At 34.1% G+C, this 20451-nt stretch overlaps 5 protein-coding genes across 9 annotated transcripts; 2 read left to right on the top strand and 3 right to left on the bottom strand.

Moving 5' to 3' along the window:
• Positions 1–343: 343 nt before the first annotated feature.
• On the top strand, positions 344–2612 carry LOC100869733 (facilitated trehalose transporter Tret1). Of its 2 annotated transcripts, XM_086903828.1 has the most exons (5): positions 415–603; positions 708–1275; positions 1365–1557; positions 1622–2051; positions 2127–2287. In XM_086903828.1, exons 1-5 carry the CDS (start codon positions 537–539, stop codon positions 2249–2251), a joined length of 1383 nt encoding a protein of 460 aa, XP_086759954.1. In that variant the 5' UTR covers positions 415–536; the 3' UTR covers positions 2252–2287. The 2 variants fall into 2 exon arrangements, with proteins under 2 accessions (XP_003690056.2, XP_086759954.1); XM_003690008.4 differs by having other exon boundaries at positions 344–603; positions 1622–2612.
• Positions 2411–14342, bottom strand: LOC100869615 (uncharacterized). Its single transcript, XM_012487315.3, has 7 exons — positions 13986–14342; positions 4263–4470; positions 4011–4112; positions 3839–3910; positions 3486–3729; positions 3043–3376; positions 2411–2926 (listed from the first exon to the last, which is right to left on the bottom strand). Coding segments are annotated over exons 1-7 (1179 nt in total). The 5' UTR covers positions 13988–14342; the 3' UTR covers positions 2411–2709.
• On the bottom strand, positions 7466–10930 carry LOC105737193 (calmodulin-lysine N-methyltransferase). The gene is made up of 2 exons (XM_086903829.1): positions 9908–10930; positions 7466–9349 (listed from the first exon to the last, which is right to left on the bottom strand). Exons 1-2 carry the CDS (start codon positions 10568–10570, stop codon positions 8990–8992), a joined length of 1023 nt encoding a protein of 340 aa, XP_086759955.1. The 5' UTR covers positions 10571–10930; the 3' UTR covers positions 7466–8989.
• Positions 14343–14355: 13 nt separating the features above from the next.
• On the top strand, positions 14356–16750 carry LOC100872629 (post-GPI attachment to proteins factor 2). The gene is made up of 5 exons (XM_012487324.3): positions 14356–15572; positions 15666–15912; positions 15985–16200; positions 16270–16438; positions 16534–16750. The coding sequence occupies exons 1-4, from the start codon at positions 15384–15386 to the stop codon at positions 16395–16397; spliced, it is 780 nt and encodes a 259-aa protein (XP_012342778.1). The 5' UTR covers positions 14356–15383; the 3' UTR covers positions 16398–16438; positions 16534–16750.
• On the bottom strand, positions 16741–19778 carry L2HGDH (L-2-hydroxyglutarate dehydrogenase). 4 transcript variants are annotated; one of them, XM_031916395.2, is made up of 9 exons: positions 19605–19778; positions 19342–19526; positions 19016–19151; positions 18434–18635; positions 18072–18284; positions 17777–17968; positions 17437–17708; positions 17199–17378; positions 16741–17112 (listed from the first exon to the last, which is right to left on the bottom strand). In XM_031916395.2, exons 3-9 carry the CDS (start codon positions 19111–19113, stop codon positions 16917–16919), a joined length of 1353 nt encoding a protein of 450 aa, XP_031772255.1. In that variant the 5' UTR covers positions 19114–19151; positions 19342–19526; positions 19605–19778; the 3' UTR covers positions 16741–16916. The 4 variants fall into 4 exon arrangements, with proteins under 4 accessions (XP_031772255.1, XP_012342756.1, XP_012342750.1 ...); XM_012487302.3 differs by having other exon boundaries at positions 19342–19437; positions 19605–19687; XM_012487296.3 differs by having other exon boundaries at positions 19342–19437; positions 19527–19654.
• Between the last annotated feature and the right edge of the window lie 673 nt (positions 19779–20451).

The raw sequence follows: 20451 nt of genomic DNA, 5'->3' as shown, positions 1-20451 counted from the left end.
TAAAATAATATTATTAATAAGATTTTACATAATTTTTGTAATTTTGCAAAATTTGAATATCTATTGTGATTGTGTTTATCTAGTCTTGAACAATTAATAGTTTTTATAAAAATTGTATTTGAATTTGCGGAAAACAAGAATGAAGAAGCAAAACAGAAGGCGAGGAAATGACATACAAATGTATGATTATTTGTTGAGTAAATATAAAATAAGGGAGCTAATCGAAATAGAAAGATAAGAGGACTATTCAGTTTGAGTTCTATTCTCGTTTGAATTCGATAATGAGATAATTATCAATCGGTATAAATTGAATGAAAGATTTAAGTTTTGGTAGCAGAAAGATAGAAGCGTATGGACAAAAAAAAATCGTTTATTAGAATGATCGGATAAGGATTTCCTAACGGTTAAGATTTTTGGGGAGGCAAGCATTGACATTGTAACAGGCCAATTAAATGGAAGAAAAGAAAATAAAAGTACAAAAATTAAAATACAAAGACTAAAAGGACGTAAAAGAAAATAAAAAAAAAAAAAAAGAAATGACCGAAGTAAATAAGGTTGTTGACGAGCCGGGGAAGTATCGGCAACTTCTCGTGGCTTTGATCGGTGAGTATTATCGAATATATCAAATACTCTCAAATTGAAAGAACAAGGAAGTATCTAAATTCGTCATAATAATTGTAATAATAAGAAAGTTTAATTTTTTTTAGCAAATATCGCGGCTCTATCACTTGGAACAATGATAGGTTGGCAGTCACCTATAATACCGCAATTACAAAGTGAAAATCCTCCAGTAGGTGACAGGCCTATGACGGACGAGGAAGCATCCTGGGTAATTGGAATCACATGCGTAACAGCCGCTTTCACGAGTTTGACAGTCGGTATTATAGCGAATAGATTCGGGCGTAAGCTGGCTGGTTGTTTCATGGGTTTGCCACTTTGCGCCTGTTGGCTATTCACTATTTTTGCAACAGAACACATACATTTATATATCGCACGATTCTTTTCGGGAATTTCTGGCGGAATGGTATTGTTCTTGGTGCCAATGTATGTGTCTGAAATTGCATCCGATGGGATACGCGGCATGTTAGGTAGTTTATTAGTATTCATATTGAACGGAGGTATTCTTTTGGGATATATAATCGGTGCTATACTTTCGTATCGTTGGTTTGCAATTGCTATGCTTATATTTCCGTTATTTTATATCGCATCATTCGTTTTTGTACCGGAAACACCTGTATATCTAATACGACGCAATCGAATCGACGAAGCTACTAGGTAAGCACGAATAAACATTTCGATCAAATTGACACGCAATGTTTCGTCTCAATACAATGTCTTTTTCGTTTTTATCATATCCCTTACAGATCTCTGATGTGGTTCAGAGGTGGGCACGTACCAACTGTAGAGCGAGAAATATTGCGTCTGCAACAAGAAACAAACGTTTCCGAGCAAACAATTAAACTATCAGATCTGTTTCGAGATCGAGCAACGATTAAGGGACTTTTTATTACTCTAGGATTGTTTGCTGGACAACAAATGGCCGGGATATTTATTATGGTAAAGAAAATATTTATTTTATGTTGTTTAACTTTTTGTATTGACATACTTCTTTCTTCCACAGATAAGTTACACAGAAACCATATTTAAGATGTCAGGAAGCTCATTATCACCAAACGATTCGGCGATCATTGTGGGCGCCATTCAAGTATTCGGCTCGTATTTATCCACGATTTTGGTGGAAAGAGTTGGTAGAAGATTATTGCTTTTAACGTCTTGTTTAGGGATGGGTATATGTCATTATACCATTGGAGTGTTTTGTTACTTGCAAACACTTCAATACGATGTCAATCAATTTAGTTGGATTTCGATCTTAGCCTTGTCCGTTTTTATGATTAGCTATGGTTTAGGCATGGGACCAGGCCCGTACGTAGTTTCTTCGGAAATACTTAATCGAGATATTTCAAATTTGGTGATAACGATGGGAATGTTCACCGCTTGGGGGATGGCATTCGTGGTCGTTAAATTATTCCCGACTACAGTCGATTTGTTAGGTATAAACGGTTGTTTTTTTCTTCTCGGTAGCTTTTGTCTGATCATTTTTGCATTCGTTTTTATGATTATCCCAGAAACAAAGGGTCAGCCACGTCAACTCATCTTGGATCGACTTAATGGAATATCTCACGTGTTAGACAAGACAAAATACATTTCTTCAAACGATGTTAAAATTATACCAAAACCCGAACTAATTTGAAAGCATTGTAAATAAAAAATAATCTCTTATCTAGTATTCTTTTGTTTCGATATTCAGAACTCCTAAATCAGGAGAGATTTAGATGTTGTTAAAATGGTTGCATAGCACTAGGCATATATAACAGAAAAGGAAAATGAAGGAATCTGTAAGAGAGATAAATTGAGATAATTGTCATTTTTATAATTAATTCGTGTAAATAGTCAATGGAAAAAAAACTTTGTACATATTATTGTACATATTATTATTTTATATATATCTTGTTTTAAAATAAGTCGAAGATACAACACTCTTGTATAGATTTTGTTTGTACTTTATATAATAATCATAAATTATATATAACAATCATAATTAAGTTATAAAACGATATAATCATTAAATCCTTGATTGGTTCTAAATTTTCAAAAAAAAAAAATGCATCGTGATGTTCGATAAAAAATTATAATAACCATTACTATTTATCAATCATCGGTTAACCTCTGTCGTACGCTCTTATTATTAATTTTTCGTTTTTTAAATGTAGCCGGTTTTCCATCCTCATCGCTGTCAGCCGTATCAATTTGCGTTATAGTTTTTTCCTTGAACGTTCTTTGTATGGAAGGTGGTTCTGTTTTTTCAAAGACAGGTAGTTGCAATTGTTTTTGCTTTGGTAATTGAAAATCGATTGGTTTCACTTCGCTGAAAATGGAAAAACAATCATCGAGCGTAATTTGATTTGCTAATTTATTTAGCAGAATCTTGATTTATTAAAATATTTTCTCCTATAAATTTAATTTTTAATTTCAAATATTTACGTTTTTTGAACGGTCTGCCACGGTCCATACGGATGTGATTTTATCGGAATGCTATAGTCCCGTCTGTACGGTCGGCTTTCCTCTTTGGTTTCGATTTCCGTTTTCTCCTCTACATTTTGCTCCATCCTTGATTGCGCGCTACGTATCTTCCTCAATTCCTTCATCCTTTCTCTTTCGGCATTCGCCCGTTTTTCTTCGAGAATATCCGCGTTTGTAATCGCTTGTTCCTCGTCCAATTGCTTCAACAATTCTTCTTGAAGCGCTTGCTCTTTCGCCTCTTCTTGCTGTTCCGCAAATGTCATGTATCCCTCCTCTGGCGGATCCCAAACGGATTCTGCCACGCAAAAAATACATACGACGTAGAGATAGTTGGCATAAATTAATACGAGAGATAAAAGGTAGATTATTACCGCAAGAAAAACTCTGAATACACACACACTCACCGTTAGTTTCTATATTCCAATAATACGTGTACCCTTCGGGGCTGAGAGCTTCGTACCAAAGTTTTTGAACAGGTTTCGTAGGGCGTTCCTCTTCCAGAATTTTCTTTCCCTTCCCTTTACCCTTACCTGCTTTGCTTTTCCCTTGATTTTTGTGATCGCCCCTTTGTTGAGATTTCACTTGATGCGACGTTGTATTTCTCGCCAGAGTTGGATCGCACGGATCGATCTCTTGAGGAAACTGAAACTGTTAAAATATCTTTCGTTATAAATGTTTTCTTGGCACGGCTCGATTGGGCTAAACGAATTATCCATCCGTTTCGGTATAACGCGATCGATTATCCGTGAAGTCCCACCTGTTGATTTTCACTTTTGAACCTAGGTTGTGCTTCTGGGGTAGCCGGAGGTACGCGATTGAAGTTCGGCACCTGTAACGTATTTCCTTTTCTATTTTTTTTTTTTCAAAGTTTCTATCAAAGTTTCTATCAATATTATCAAATATTAAATAGAAAATTTTCGAGTACCTACGTCTTTCGTTTCTATTCGATTCATTTTTTCTTTAATGATCGTATCGGCAGTCATGTCTCTTGTGTTGTTTTCTACGTCCTTCAAATACGCAGCCATGGCTGCCTAAATGCAAAAATACATACGTATAAAAGAAAAAAGAAAAAAGAGAAATCAAAATTTTAGGTATCCGTTGATGATATTATATCCGTGCGTTTTATCTTTATCCAAGCAAATCTGAAAAATGAAAATTAAATGAAAATACGGTGAACGTACGTTTTCCATCTTCTTAATGTCGTCTTCGATCTTTTTGTTCTGTTTCGCCTGCTTCGCGCTGTTTTTATGTATTTCTTTAAGTCGTTTGCTAACATTTTCCTTGTGCTTCTTGCCGCCTTCGTGAAAATCGATACTAGGTTTATTATCAGCGATCCAACATTTGCAAAAATCACAAAATTTACGACCCTGAGACTTCCAATAGTCCGCCCTGGAACAATATATATATTCGATACTATTTTCTATATTGTTCGTTTATTCATTCTTTTCTTGTATACTTCCAGCTATACTTCTTCATTTCTATCTTAATTGGGCAGAATGTTTAAGAAAAAAAAAAAAAAAAAAGGATAATTTTTCAATCTTAAGAAATATCGGATTTAAAAAATTTACATATTTCTCTCGTTTGCAATAAAATTTTTCGCGTTTCAAGCAAGGAACCATGCTCCCTTGTAAACGTTTGACGTTTACCATTAACGAATCAATCGAATGTTTTCGAGTCATGCATCGAAGGAAATCGCAATTCCTTCAACAATGCCACGTTATGTCAATAATAGAGCATGTATTAATAGCGGCAACGTCGTAAAAATAGCTAAAGAGAAGATTAGGTTGGCCAACTCAGTTAATCGTCTGATGAGCCAATTGGTACCTTCGTATCTTCTTTGTATTTAAATATCCTCTCCTTCATATTTTTCTCCACGAGTTCTTAATAGACGAGCTCTTTGATCACGAGATGTGGTCTTCGTCTATCGATAATCCCTCCGCTCTTTCTTCCCCGATCATGATTTTCCGATCGGATGATTCGCGCTCGTTGAATGAACGCTCGTTTGTTGACGCAGAGCGAGGTCGAGGGCGAGGGCAAAATCCCTCCAGACCTCGAGGAGATCCATTGGCACGCGAATAGAACGAACAGACACGATTCTCGTAATCGGCCAACACCACGGTATATTTTCGTGCTTACTTTTTGGCACGAGTGTTTTTGATCGAGATTACATCCGTTTACATCCAAACCGGGTGGAATATTTTCGGGCGCGAACCGCCAATCATCGTCCTCCGAAGGAAAAAACGAAAATTCGATTCTCTCCAATAGGACAAAAGAAACATCACGGGTGTGAGGGCGACACAGTTGCTCGAAGTTGTGGAAGCAGTCACGTGGAAGCATGGGGGGAGGGGGGATAGAGAAAGAGAGAGAAATCGAGCCGTCGGAAATCAGAAATATCTTTGATAAATTTCAAAGGTAAGTGAGTAGTAGCCAGCCAAAAAACAATTGGCACCTAGAAAATGTAATTTTCACGATGGCAACGACGACGACTACGACGACGACATCGACGATGCACTAACGGTCACGCCCTTAATTTTACGCAACGATTTATTTTTAGGCGAAAGAGAGATGGAACCATCGGCTCGTATCTGTCGTATCTATCATAAATATCGCTACGTGTTCGCATGTCTAAAAATTTGTGCTCATTTAAGATATTCGTTAAGCTTATTACTTACAGTAATAACGATGAATTGCTAACGTTTCTCGAAGTAGGTTAACCTCTCTGAAAATTATTCAATAATTTGGTGAACGATTTGAAAATATATATATATATATATATATTATACGACGACGTTTCGAACGTTGGGGTTTAGTTAGATCGTTTTATAGCTCTCTTACGACCGAGCGGAAAAAAGGTTCATGGTTTGTTCTAATTTTATCTTGGAGGGTTGTATACTTGTGTTCCTACGTGTTCGAAAGGCGCGTCTTGTAAACCGCATCCAACATCGATACCGTGACTTTGCGGCTTGCTCTTTTTTTTTCTTGTCACTATATTTCCAATGAATAAATACGAATAAAGCGGGTTTATCGTGGCCGAGACATCTTTTTGCTTACATATATATATATATATTCTCAACGAAGATCCGCAACGATCTATACATGGTATAACTAGCGCTCGTTCCAACCAAGTCGGATACACGTGCGGTGAGGTGATCGCACATGTCATTTTCATTAACGATCGAACATCGCGATATGAAAATTCCGATAAACGAGTAACTGTTTCCAATGTAACCCAACTGTTTCCAAATATCCGTGTTAGGGAAAACGTGTTATTTCGCAGTATTCCATATGGTATTCGTATTCTCGAGCAGCCCTATATGTGAAACATTCTATTATGTCTTCTTACTTTTTTATTCTCTCTCTCTTTCTCTCGTTCTTCTATAGAGCTTCCATATTCCATATAGAGCGGGTTTTTCGATTTAATGCTCTTATCCCGCCTTAATCTTTGAGAGAGAGAGGAAAAAAAAAAGTTATGATTCAAACTCGGCGAGAACGATCGATATTAATTATTGCAGAAAAAGAAAAAAAAAATCTTTTTCATACAAATCGTCAGGATGGTATTATATATTTTTCGTACGTTTCGTATTTTCACGACCAATATTTTATTCTTGCATTTTTCATCCTCGAATCCGCGGATGAGAATAAAGGAGAATCGAAAGAAAGACGATCGATCCATACGGTTCGAGATAACATAATCATGAAACAACGATCGATGCTATTTTCTCTGGAGCTGGCTTTCGTTATTTCTGGAAAACATTTCGGCATCTGGTTCGTTAAACGCGAGTTTGAACCGCGTTGAAGCCGAAATTACCGGTCGTAAGAATTCGTACGAATCCATCTGATTAAATTTTTTTTTTCTTTCTTTCTTTTACAATGGTTATTAACGAACGGATTATTAATAGAACGAAAACGCAGCAGTTTTTTAAATCGATGCAACGCTGCACATGATCGCGTTGAATTGGATTCCTGTATAAGGGGGAAAGTTGATAAACATCTATCAGGTACATACTAATAATAAATTTCTGAAGGGCCGCAATGGACGAGTTTCCATTCAACGGGAGGTCAAAAATAATCTCGAGTAACTTCGTGTCTGACGATCGAATTGTGTAATCGACACGTGTTGAAAGCAAATCATTCTAGGAGACTACTAGAAAAAGTGCGCAAGAATAAAATCGAGTGTAATAAAAGTAATCACGGATAAGAACAAAAAAATCGAAGAAATAATAAAAAATCAATCGAAAAGCAGCAGATGGTCAAGAAGAATGAAAAAGATTTGACGGATCGATGTGAAAAATATCTTCGGATTTGGGCGACCGAGTCACCGTTTAACTCGACTCGATCCTTTTCCCTCATCGATCGCGATAAGAGATAATACATAATCGAAATGTTAAATGAAAATATTTTATTTTGCAACGTTTTTTTACATGTCTCGTCACTCACGCATACTCGCATACTCACAAATAGTTGTTCCTTCGTAAAGGTGTATAAGTATAGGTAATACGCGATAATGGAAATTTGTTTGGTAGCTTTGACTAGGCTTTGAACTAAGTTGGTCCTTTGTGTTGCGACTGCGACTCGGTTTGCGTTGCAACACGGTTGTAACGAAACGAGGAAAGAAATATGAGAAGAGGAAACAAAAAAAACAGAGATAAAGAAAGAAAGGTGGAAGGAAGGAAGGAAGGAAGAAAGAAAGAAAGGAAAGAACGGAAAAAAATATTCTAAGAAACGATCCTCGTTGAAACGTAATATGGATTCCGATAACGCGAAAATAAAATAGATAAATTAACGAAATAAACGGACAAACGAAGAAACAGGTGTACAAACGAATAAATATTAATGCGATGCGTACATCGTTTCGCGGGATCCCATCTGAAAGTTATATCGTTTCTCAACACGTTTATTTTTGAAAGAATATAATTGTCCATCTGAAGAACTGTTGAAACGCGTGTAACGATACACGGTAAAAAAGTCTTTAGCCTTAATAACGTTATACAAAGATCGTATATACTATATAATAACAATTTTTCTAATCGGTGCATTTTGGACCCTTGATCGAATAGCTAGTTTACATAGTATATATATATCATCGAAAAGTATTCGAGAAGTATTTATATATATATATATGTATGTATGTATATCGATAGAGATCGAAAAATGTCAGGCGTAGCGTTCGGTCAAAATCGATCTATGAAGATCGAATAAACGTGAAACGAGATCATTCTTCGAAGATCGATCGGCCGCCGTTCGACACGTAATATACCCGACGAGAATCCACGTTTCTTCTTACAAAACGGGAGGGGATAATTTTCTTAAAAATTTTAACGAACAAGAGAGAAACGAGAAAACGGTTATCGGATTAATAATACCGCCGTATACGTGTGTAATACGTCGTCCTCGTCGCCCGCGTCTATTTCTAAATATTTTTCTTGCCAGCGGGACAACAGCAGCGTAGATCGTGCAGATACGCCGTGTACAAACCATTTTTCAATTCTATCGGTCTAAACATCAGGTACTTGAAATACTATCGTTTACTCGACTCGTTGGGGAAGGAACGCGTGTATAACAGCGCAACGAATAAGCAATATTTAACGATGACTATCTAATACTAATAGAGAAATCTGTATATCGACGTGTAATTAATATTATGCGATGTTGCCGCTTAGAACAGATATATCGTACGAATAATGGACGAGTAGGAGAGTATTGTATATCTGGGGAGGGGGGGAGGAAGCGATGGAGAGGGGAGGGGAGGGGAGCATTAAGTAAAGAGACGAAGAAGTGTAAGTTAAGTCGGGTGGTAAGAACGGAATGGAAGAAGGGAATGGGCCGAAAACGGTCGTAGAACGGAGCAGGAAACTGGAGGAACTCTCGTTAGGAAGGAATCGTAAACGATTGGACGATCGAAGTTTCATCATCCTGGCGACGTTCTCTTCTGCTTGGTAAGCTCCAGAAGAATCGGATAATGCAGGTCTGGACAATATTCCTGGCTGTTCTCCAACAACTCCAGATGCCTCGACCAAATCGTAGCGTCGTAACGATCTATTTGTCGCGCGACGAGACCCCTTTTTATCGCCGCTTCTGCAAATTGTTCAAAAGTCGTTCCCCGTCTAGGCGCCATCACCAGAGCGAGGCCATCGTTTGCCAGCCATCCGTAGATCGTCTCCACCAAATCGGAGCGAGCCTCGTCGAAGAAAAGACAATCCGCGCACAGGATCACGTCGTACAGTTTTTCCGTTAATTTTGCAACATCCTTGGCGCCGCCACTCCAGTTCTACCGGTAAAAATTCAATTCAGAAATTCACGAAAAGTTTTTCCCCTTTCTTTATTTTTTCTCTCTCTCTCTCTCTCTCTCCCTCTCTCTGTCTCCTCGAACGATCACGAAGAACTTTCGATGAAACGAGAAAGTGCAAATTCTCTGAGTGCACTTTGCCTAAGTATCCGAAGATATCACGATCGAAAACGAGGAAAAAAGAAAAGAGAAAAAAAAAAAAAAAAGATCGATCGGAATAGCAAAGTAGATGGTCGTGATTGTCGTGCATCGTGAGAATAAATATCGTGAAAGATTATCGTATCGAGAGAAATCGCGTGCATATCGAATGATTCACGGTTGTTCGATAAACGGATATATGCGATAGAAAATAGAAAACTAGCGTGGCGGACAATCGTGGCGGCAAATCAACTGGAATTTATCGTTCGCACTGGATGGACGAAAGTGCGCAGGCGCGTGATCCGAGCGAGAAGGCTTTAAAAGCTCGAACGCACGCACTCACGCATCATCGCGTGAAAGAGGGGCGCGCGAAACGCGTAACACGCGAGAAGAATAATTCACCTTGACTCGAAGAGCGTTGGGATGGGGGTGTAGGAACGGCCTGACCGATCTTGCTGCCCTGATCGCCCTGGCCGCTTTGGCCCACTGTACCACGCCACACTCGACGAAATCGGACATGCCGTTCCTAGACACGATTCGTCGCACGTTGTTCACGCTGGTCACGTTCCCGTCCGTGAGCGCGATTTCCTTCGGGTCGCAGTACTTTGCGGCGAGCACCCCCGCCAAACAGCTCATACCGCCACCGAGCTCGAGCACCCTTCTGTTCCGACACAGTTGCCGATTCTTCAACAAGTAATAAGCCAAACACTCCTCCGACGGCCATACGCATATGTTCCCCGTATTGTTGAACCCGATCAACTCGGTTGCCGTGAAATTCCTCTTCGTTCTTCGCCGTATCTCGACGGTGAACAGCTTGTTGTCCAAAACGGTCGAGTATTCGTACCAAGCCGCCGACGAGTCCGGATCCGCGCTGTTCCCCTCCAACCGATTCACTCTCAACAGATCGAAACTCGTGAAACGGCGCACCGATATCTCGTTCTCAGGATCGAGGGAGATCGGCTCCTGGGGGCCGATCAACGCCTTGGCGAGGATGCGCCATCTTCGTTGAGCGGTGCTCCTCTTTCTCCCCTCGAGAACTCTCTCGTTTGAACTCTTCTCGGACATTTTTCACCCGTTCCATCGAACGCCGCGTCTCCCTCGATGCGGTGGGGGAAGGGGGATCGATGGATGCTCGAGGCTTTCGATGCTACGAAAGAAGAACGCGTTTCGTGGCGAGGATGAAAACACGTGGACGAGCATCATCGCCGAGCATCCTAGCGTCCATCCGCTTCATCGCTCGCGATGCGGATCCGTTTTCTCTCTCTTCTTCTTCCCTTCCTTCGACGAAAATTCGCAGGCGAGGAATCAGGAACACGGCGCGGCTCCGTCCCTCTTGTTGGCCGTTCTACGGGACGGGTGAACGAGAAGATGAACGAGAAGAGACACGGGCCGAGACTAAAAGCGCGAAGCCAACTTCTAACTCGCGCCACGCGGATGCCGAGCGTTCACCGCGTCCGTTTCACGCCTGCGCGCATCCTTCTGTCTGCTCTATCCGCTTCCCATTCCGCGCAACTTCACCCTGCCGATACACCCCCCTTTGTCTTTGTCTCTCCCGCTTCTCCTCGCATCTCCCCACGACGCCCCCTCCCCCCCTTGACTCATTACCACCGCCGCTTTGATTCACCACCACTCTTCTCTTCTCTTCTCGCGCTCCTTCTTCTCCCTTTGTTCCAATTTTTTTTCTATCCTTGCATTTCCTTTTTTTTTTTTTTTTTCGTTTATCCTTTCGTTTCTTTCGAAACGAAAAAAGGAAAGGAAACTCTCGCTTTTCCATCTCGTATATTCACTGTCACGTACGATATATATATATATATATATATCGTACATTTTAACACACTCTCTTCCCCTCTCTTTTGTTCCTTTCTCGATCTTTTCTCGATATGCATAAGCAACCAACTCGAGTTAACGAGTGGAATAAATCGTTTGAAAATCGGACGGCGCCGTGTGTTCAACGACGCTCTGTTACTCTGCCCCGAGAACATATCGAGGTTACGACAAACGTGACGCTATTCGTGGCGCTATTCCGGAAAACTGGCAAATAAAACGGTATGGGAAAGATCGTGTCGAACGATCGTGTCGAGCGAAAGATCGTGCACGACACGAGAACGATATTGTTATCGATGATTGTTTCGATTGAAACAAGTTTTCATTTTTCCTTTACTTTCTCGAAACGACGAGACGAATATACGATAACGGATATTGTTAACAAAAATTGGTATCTGGCAAACATTCGATACGTTTTATTCGATATCGCGTCGCGAGTATAGTTGACTTCGCTTCCTTACAGTCTCTCCTTCTATTAGCGTATTTTTCCTGATATGATAATATATAAAAAGCGGGGAAGCACCCCTTGTTCGAATAAGAATGTGAGATTCGCGAGGAAATACGTTAGGGGGGATACATATATATACCTAGATCGAGGTTCGATACAATGCGGGCAAATGTCTGTTCGAGTTGTTTGGTCGATTTTATTCAGTTCGCCCGCGACCGATCCAATTTACCTGAAACGAGACAAAACTTTTAACGGTATTATTACGTAAAGCGTAACGCGTGTGTCGAGAATGTTTTGCAACGTGGGACCGTACAATGATTTGCTAGTTAAAAACGATTGCCCTCCTTTTGTTTTTTTGGTTATCGAACAAATTGCTTATCGGGACGATAATTCGGAATTTAAACTCGTTTGAAAAACGAGAAAGAACGACAGCTCGCGGAGATAAACGTAATCTCGCATTTCCGTTTTTCGCTATCGTCCAATTTCTTTCATAGCATTCCGTCTTACGTGATCGAAATGTTATTCGGATTATTCGCAATACGATGTGAAAAAAGTTTCGTTGCATATTGCTATAATTTATAACTAATATGGGAATTCAATTCGCGTATTTTCGGTCAATCCTATGTAGTGAAACAATTGGCATGCATTGATGCCAATATGTATGGAAGTAAGTACTTATTATGCTTACGCAATTGTAAAGGACAGCAAGAGAAGAGAAAAGAATAGGCAGTGGTGAGATATAATGGAAGAGTAAATACATAGATAGAAAGAAAGACAGAGAGCGAGAATCCGTTTGGTTTGTACATAGTCTACTTTATATTGTTTGACACGAATAGAAGTTGGTGACAACGATACTTGTGCTTTCATTCAAATACGAAACCGATAGTCTCTCTTTGCCAGGACGAATATAGAATTTCCTCGTTTCTTGCGAAAACGCAAATTATCCGATAAGATAAATATGAATCGAAATGGTAGGCAATTCACCTCACATTTATTCACGAGTTGACGAATTCAATATATTTTTAATATTAAAATATTTTTCTATAAATGAATATGACGATTTAAAGCATTTGAATAATAGTATCATAACAGTTGATCATACGTAGAGACATTTTTGATTGTAATTGTTGACTTTTTTGGCATGATAAAACGATACTCTATGATGAAATGCAAGTATGTATGCATGACATTTTAAGGAAATCGATTAATGGCGATCATGGCTACAATCGTAAAAATAATGTTTCTCAAAGAACATGCGAATGATGTGATCCGTTTTAAATCGAAGAGGTTGCCAGTAGGAGTGGTGGAACGATTTCGCGCTTGCTTTTCAATGTAATACAGTAATATTGCGGCCCTCCTGGCAAGCCACCTCGACGCATTGCGTCTAATTTGATCGAAACTTGAAACTAATTCTAAGATATCTACCCTTTATTTCTACATGTCCGAATCAACAGACGCTTTTCTTCTTTTTCTTTTTTTTTTCTTTCACCCATTTTATTTTTCTCTACCTTTCCTATTTTATTTTTGCTTTACTTCAATATTTTGATTTGTAATTCTTGCTTCGATAATTTTTCTTATTTATTTCATCAATACTTACAAATAAATATTTATTAAATTATGATTCCATTTCTATTTCTATTGTTATTCATTTCATGAAAATAATGAGAATAAATAATATTATAAATATATGTTTACTTACTTGTATATTATAGAATTCTAAAAAAAAAAATATCTAAATTCTAAACTAATATTATAATTTATATTTTAAATGGTTTACTTCACAAGTAAAAAAAATTTTTCCAAAAATTGATGGTACAATTTACTGAAAATATAAATTTTCTATTCTATAATATTCTATAATACTCTACAAATCTCTATTCAGTATTGTATATATTGATGCACATATATATATATATATATATATATATATACGGAGTGATAAAGAGAAAAAATGAAACAAAAGTAAAAATTATATGTCAGAACAAGGACATTTAATATCTAATATTCGCATAAATAATAAATAATAATATAGATGCAATCTCTATTCTATATTTATTTATTTATCAATAAAGAAGAAATTAATGTTTTTTCTAATAAAAAGAATGAATATGTTGCTACGTTTTTTTTTGTTTTTGACAATATTAAAGTGGATATTTACTATAACAAATATTTACTATAACAAAATGTTATACACGACAATATACTTACATATTTTAAAACTTGAAGAAAAATTTTTAATGCCACTTCATCAATTATGAACAATGAAATACAAACATTAAACGAAATTCGAACTGCATGCAAATCTAACCTCAAAAAATTTAATATATTCACTCGAAATATTTATGCGTTCATATGTCTCATTCACATTGTATATCGTTGTATTTAAAAAATATGATTTTTAATATAAACACTGTACAAATGTAAATATATTGGTATAAAGATTAACGCAATGAAATAACACACAAAAACAATACAGTCGATAGTGTAGTAATATAAACGATCAACTAACGCTATCTGGAGGTAAAACATTTAAACATTGATAACAACGATGACTTCAATTTATTTACTTTTGTTTTTTATAATAAAAATGAGGTCATTGCATCATGATAAAGTTCAGCATAAACATTAATATTTAATGAGATTTTATAAGCTATATTCTAAAAATATCAAAATGTTTGGTATATTCTTTACAATTTAGAATAGTAAGTGCAAAAATTGTGTTCAATTTAGTCATAAAGTACAGACAAGAAGAGTGAGAAATGGATAAAAATATTGATGTTAATGCCATTTCCAAAATGCTGAAATAGAATAAAGAAAAAAAAATATCAAATAATGGCTAATAGAGATAAATAAAAAATTATCTTTGGGATCATCTTTTGAATATCAAAAATATCTCTTTAAACAATAATTTTTTTCATTCAGAAATAATTCTCATTGATTCTTAATTCTTATTCTTATTTTAATCTGTCTTTTAATAATAATCATGTTATAATAAATATATTATAATCAAATATAAAATGTAGCACTTCATATTCGTCTATAAAATATCTTATAACAAAATGTTTTTATAATTTTGTTTTTATAATTTTATTGAAATTTAGTTTCATTTTCAATTATTATTAACATTATTAACCAATTTTGTCTTACATAATCTTATTACTAATCTCTGAATCAAATCGATAATATTGAAAATGATATTAAATGATATTATATGATATACTACTGACATAAGAATAAATGTATCGAATGTTAAGTCTATTTTGTGTCTTATCTGTGGTTACATATCCAAATATGTTACGTATTGCGCATGCGATGAGTGATCGATTGTCTTTGCGTTAACATGTTATATGATATCTGATATTTCGAAAATGTTTCTGTCAAAAAAATCTAAAAGTTTCGGTGTGCTAACCTTTCTTTTTTGTAAATTTTATAATATTAATTATTCAACTCCATATAAATTTTTATTTCTAATGTCAAATAACGAAATCAAAAAAAGAATGGTGGATTGCATGCTAAATATACCAATAAAGTGTTTTATAAGTTTAGCCTGTTAAAAGTATCAGACTCGTTTGCGATGACGTAAAATATAATCTAGAATATAACAGGATGAACAAGTCGAGAGTAGGGTCAGAATATATTCCATTAGTGGGAGACGACATGTTGCAAACGCGATACGTTGTACATTTTGCTAAATTAGCATGGTTTACAGTATCTTTACCCTTTTTCGCATTTTTATTTTGTATCACTTGGTCTGTTGTATATAATTTTGAGCATTCTACTTCTACGCATTGTAAAGTAAGTATTTTTTCTTATAATGTTATATATATATATATATATATATATGTATATTTTATACATATACTATAAATAAATAATATTTTATGTTAGGTTTATAATTTTTTACCATCAGTATCTGCTGCGATTGGACATTACAGGCCACAAAGAGATGTTTGGAAAATTGCAATAGCTATGCAAGCAGTGGTAAGAATTTTAGTATTAATAATGTATCGTCGTTATTATAAAGAGCATATCTATAAATGGGCACAAAATATTTGTAATATTGCAACTATTATCTATGCTTTTGAAAACATATCACTTATATCATTAAGTTTTTGGACATCCAATGAGAATTATGGTATGTATATAAAATATCACTATAATATTTCAAATACAAAATAATTTAGTATTTAATTTCTCTTCATTTCAGTTTTTCATAAAATATCTTTTATAACATTTTTAATAACATCTGTCATTCATATGCAAATAGCATATTATATAATGAGAAATTGTCGTAATATTACTAAAGAATCTTCTGAAGCTATCTCTCTAAAATGGAAGAGAAGATCTATGGTGTTGAATTTATTGTGTATATTATTTGCAGCCTATTTTTTTTACAGACATAATAAATATTGTGAACCTTTAGGTGAGTTAATTGACTTAAAAAAAAAAAAAAAAAAATAAAACTTGATGTAATTCAAATATTTTTTTGCAGTTTACTCTATGTTTGCACTAAGCGAATATGGAGTTGTTCTTTCAAATATGGGATTCCATTCAACAACAGCTTGGGATTTTGCAAATTCTTCTCTTATAATATCAGGAAAAGGGTTTAGAATAATTTAATATTATACAAAAATTATCATTTTTAAACATCTCTATGAAAGGTATTTCTACATTAATTTTAATATTACTAAATTTATTTAAATATTGTTTTTTATCATTGTAATGAGAGATATTAATTTTTATTTCTATTTGATAGAAATTATTTAGACTAAAAGTATTCCCAAAGCAATCATCATCGTTTGTATGAAATATAGAAGTTACATGCATATTTGTAAAAAGAAAAAAAAGAAGAAAAGTTAAGAAATGAGAAAGATCAGATGAATTAAAATCATTTATTATAATAATATATATCAAAATATAAATATTTTTAGAAACTATTTTTTTTAATAAAAAAATTTTGCAATAAAGAAGAAGATAAAGTATGTTTTATTGCACGTTACGGTATGTACATAAGTCATGAACACATTATTTTCAAAATGCGCATATTTTCTTACGTATTTATTTTCAAATATAAATTTTTATTTTTATATTAACACGGATTATTTTTAAATTTGATATCCGAATTTCTTGTCGAACTCGTCAGAATTTAAAATCTTTTTCTAGTTTATCAGCAATATATTTAGCGATTGCCATGGAACTAGTTGCAGCAGGAGAAGGTGCGTTGCGACAATGTATTACTCTCTTACCGATATTACCTTTTCCTCCATCAAAAACAAAATCATCTACTAAATTGCCATTTTTATCCAATGCTTGTGCTCTAACACCTGATGGTCCCCTATAATTAAACGTAAAATACAATCAATAACTTAAATAGTATATTTATAGTATGATAGAATATGAAGAAAATATTCTTTTCTTTACCTTTTTATATCTCTAATAGTTACTTCGGGGATAAATTTTTGTAAATCTCTTATTATAAGTGGATAAAAAATTGATTTAATCATATCTCTTGTTCCTGGTATAATATGTCGGAGACATAATTTGTACAGTCCTGGAAATTTTGCCATTTCTATACAATCTTTTATATTTATATCGCGCCACCTAAGAATATATTATAATTAATCACTATATTCGATCTTTAAATATATTTATTTCGTACCGATAACCTTCTCTTGCAAATGCTAAAACTGCATTTGGACCAAGCCATATTTCGCCAGTGATTCTAGGTGTAAAATGAACGCCTAAAAATGGTAATCTAGGGTCTGGAACAGGATATAAATTGGTGGTGCATAAATGTTTTTTGCTTTCGTTCAGCAACAAATATTCTCCCCGAAAAGGAATAATTTGTGGGCTACGATCGCATCCTGTCATTACTGCTAAACGGTCCGAGTATAGCCCAGCACATGTTAACACGTATTTTGTTGGTATACACTACGATAATAGAATATGATAAAGATATTGCAAATTAAAGATGGCTATACGTGAAAGTTTTAATATACTTTATCTTTCGAATGCACTGAAATTGGACTTAAATCATTTTCCCCTTTAGATTCTGTCATTTCTGAGAAACCAACAACTTCAAAATTCAAAAGTATTTTTCCACCCATTTTTTGAAAATCGTTGCCAAAATGTTTACAAACTTCTGCCCAATTGACTATACCTGTCCACGGTGACCATATTGCTTTTTCTCCCTATAGAAAACATATGTATTTCTTATTATTTTATTTTTAAACTTAATATTAATTTTTTTTTTATTCTCTTTTTACGATTTCCAAAATAAAATAATTTTAATACTTTGCATTTAGCTTCGTAATTTGATATACAATGTTTTTCAACTTTTTGGATATCCGGTACATTATTTTGAACTGCTCGATCGTACAAGATATCCAATTGTTTGACTTGTTCTTTATTGTGAGCCACTATTAGTTTTCCAACTTTTTTGTGGGATATATCGTTTTTACAAAAATAGTCGTAACTCAGTTTTAAACCTTCCACACATAGTCGTGCCTGCAATTATTTCCTGCCGGATCAAAAATCCCTTAACGGAGCGTTATTCTATTATTCAATTTAAAATGCCACATATTTAAACAAAATAATATTTCTCTCGGAAGAAATTAGGCGAATTAGGAAATATACAATTGTTGCTATATTTTTACTTTCATAGAGCCAGGCTTGTAATAAATGCCAGCATGTACTACACCGCTATTATGCCCTGTTTGATGTTTTGCTAAATCATTTTCTTTTTCAACGATTGCTATCTTTAAGTTAGGATGTCTTATTAACATTTCTCGACCAGTAGCGCATCCAACAATACCACCGCCGACAATGACTAGATCGAACGAGCTACATGAATCTGAACTGAAAATGATTATACGCGTAATTTAATTAATGATATGACAATGATGATAATTTAATAAAATTGAAAAAATAACAAATCACATATTAATCATACATGCATGAATTCATATAACTTTTTTTATCTTTATTTATTTATTAACAGAAATGAACTCATCGTTGTACAAACATAGAAGAAAAAAATATGGACTTTAGAAATTATGAAAGATAATATATAAAATAATGATAAAATAATGAAATTGATAAAATACGAGTTTATATTGAATTAAATAAGAAATAATGAATACTTGAATATAGATCAACGATTGATACTAGGAATGATGATATTGAAAAATAGAGTTACATTTAAATTTAATGCATTGCACGTCATAAAATCAACTAACCTGGAAGAACTAGTAGTAGTAGCAGCAGCTTTACATCCAAAACGACGTATATAAATAAGTTGCTGTAACAAAATTCTTTTTGTCAAGAATGCAAACATGTTTGTTTTTGCACACTGATTTATCACTTTAAATTTTTCTAAAAAAGAAAAGATATAGATTTATTAAAATTTTTAAAATAGTCATTTTTCAAATTATTATTACTATCAAAATTATTAATACTAATTATTATTAAATAGAAATAAGAATTTAGTTATAAAATTTCGGAATAGAAATTGTATTGTATGCTATATATTAAATTTAATTGAATTAAAAAAAATCATCGTTACCGAATATCAATGTTATGTTTAGAAATATGTTTGCAAATAAAGGTTGATCTCTTCAATTAACGCTGCATTACGATGCTTTTGATGATATATTTAACACTGTAAGTACGAGTGTAATAAAAGGCACATGTGTTAACCAATGACCAATGAAGAAAACGCAACTGAGAGGAAACATACCATGTTCTTACCTGTAAATTTTCAAAAAAATATCATTTCATGTTATGATGTTATATTTGCAAAATATCACCTAATGATAATTTGCTTACCGAACTGAGAAATGTATACATAGTTCTGACGTCAATTTTCAGTGTTTGCCTGATGTCGCTTGATGAAGTTCTATTAGCTAGTATGTGGCGCCTCCACACACTTTTTTTCAATATCAAATTTGACGATGATGTGTTTCATTAATAAATTTCTTTCATGCTAATTAAAAAAAAAGCAATATATAGAATAGAATCACTGTAAAAATAAAGAAATGTATACATGTAATTTAAAATCAGGATTTTATAAATAATAAGAAAAAATTATTTTCATTTATATATATTTCTAACGAAATTATTTATTTTTTTAAAAAATGAGATAATATAATCGATGATTTAGCAAACTGAATCCATTTTTTTTATTCTCAAATACGTAAATATCTTTTAGTTAATTTTATTTTTTTCATATTGAATAGAAAATGAGTATTAATGATAAATAGTGAAAATACGATAATATAGAAGAAAAAAAAAATGGATAAAAGAAATCTTATATATCTTAAGATTATAATAAAAAAGAGTAAAAAAAAATCAGAATATTATTATACACTGAATTTGTCACTATTCGTGATTGAAAATATTAAAAGAGAAATATATGTATATAAATAATGAGTCTGTAACTATTAAGAAAATCGATTGACAAATATTGGGATAAATTTTAATGCAATTGAAAAATTAAAAAAAAATATAAATATATTTTTATAACGATTAAATTTTTATATATTTTTAAAGATATGTTATGAAAAAAATATCGTTTATGATTATTAATGTTTTTTTATAATATTATGTAAAAATTTAATAATATTAATGGTGCAATTTCATCGAAATATATAACGTATAATATATATACATAAAT

This window comes from Apis florea, unplaced genomic scaffold (genome assembly GCF_048593485.1).
Source record: "Apis florea isolate Af1SG1 unplaced genomic scaffold, ASM4859348v1 contig_2293_pilon, whole genome shotgun sequence".
NCBI classification, from domain to species: Eukaryota; Metazoa; Arthropoda; class Insecta; order Hymenoptera; family Apidae; genus Apis; species Apis florea.
Note: the sequence above shows the minus strand (reverse complement) of the source record. Positions and strands in the feature narration are given on the sequence as shown.

Excerpts from the sequence above, each read along its gene's own strand:
- LOC105737193 (XM_086903829.1), bottom strand. The coding sequence starts at position 10,570 with ATGTCCGAGAAGAGTTCAAACGAGAGAGTTCTCGAGGGGAGAAAGAGG. Across the intron at positions 9,350-9,907 it reads CCAACGCTCTTCGAGTCAAG|AACTGGAGTGGCGGCGCCAA; the intron begins GTGAATTATTCT and ends TTTTACCGGTAG.
- LOC100869733 (XM_003690008.4), top strand. The coding sequence starts at position 537 with ATGACCGAAGTAAATAAGGTTGTTGACGAGCCGGGGAAGTATCGGCAA. Across the intron at positions 604-707 it reads ACTTCTCGTGGCTTTGATCG|CAAATATCGCGGCTCTATCA; the intron begins GTGAGTATTATC and ends AATTTTTTTTAG. Across the intron at positions 1,558-1,621 it reads TGGCCGGGATATTTATTATG|ATAAGTTACACAGAAACCAT; the intron begins GTAAAGAAAATA and ends TTTCTTCCACAG.
- LOC100872629 (XM_012487324.3), top strand. The coding sequence starts at position 15,384 with ATGAACAAGTCGAGAGTAGGGTCAGAATATATTCCATTAGTGGGAGAC. Across the intron at positions 15,913-15,984 it reads GACATCCAATGAGAATTATG|TTTTTCATAAAATATCTTTT; the intron begins GTATGTATATAA and ends TCTTCATTTCAG. Across the intron at positions 16,201-16,269 it reads TAAATATTGTGAACCTTTAG|TTTACTCTATGTTTGCACTA; the intron begins GTGAGTTAATTG and ends ATTTTTTTGCAG.
- LOC100869615 (XM_012487315.3), bottom strand. Across the intron at positions 4,113-4,262 it reads ACATTAAGAAGATGGAAAAC|GCAGCCATGGCTGCGTATTT; the intron begins GTACGTTCACCG and ends TTTTGCATTTAG. Across the intron at positions 3,911-4,010 it reads ATCGAATAGAAACGAAAGAC|GTGCCGAACTTCAATCGCGT; the intron begins GTAGGTACTCGA and ends AATACGTTACAG.
- L2HGDH (XM_031916395.2), bottom strand. The coding sequence starts at position 19,113 with ATGTTTGCATTCTTGACAAAAAGAATTTTGTTACAGCAACTTATTTAT. Across the intron at positions 18,285-18,433 it reads ACAAGCCTGGCTCTATGAAA|GCACGACTATGTGTGGAAGG; the intron begins GTAAAAATATAG and ends AAATAATTGCAG. Across the intron at positions 17,709-17,776 it reads CAGTGCATTCGAAAGATAAA|TGTATACCAACAAAATACGT; the intron begins GTATATTAAAAC and ends CTATTATCGTAG.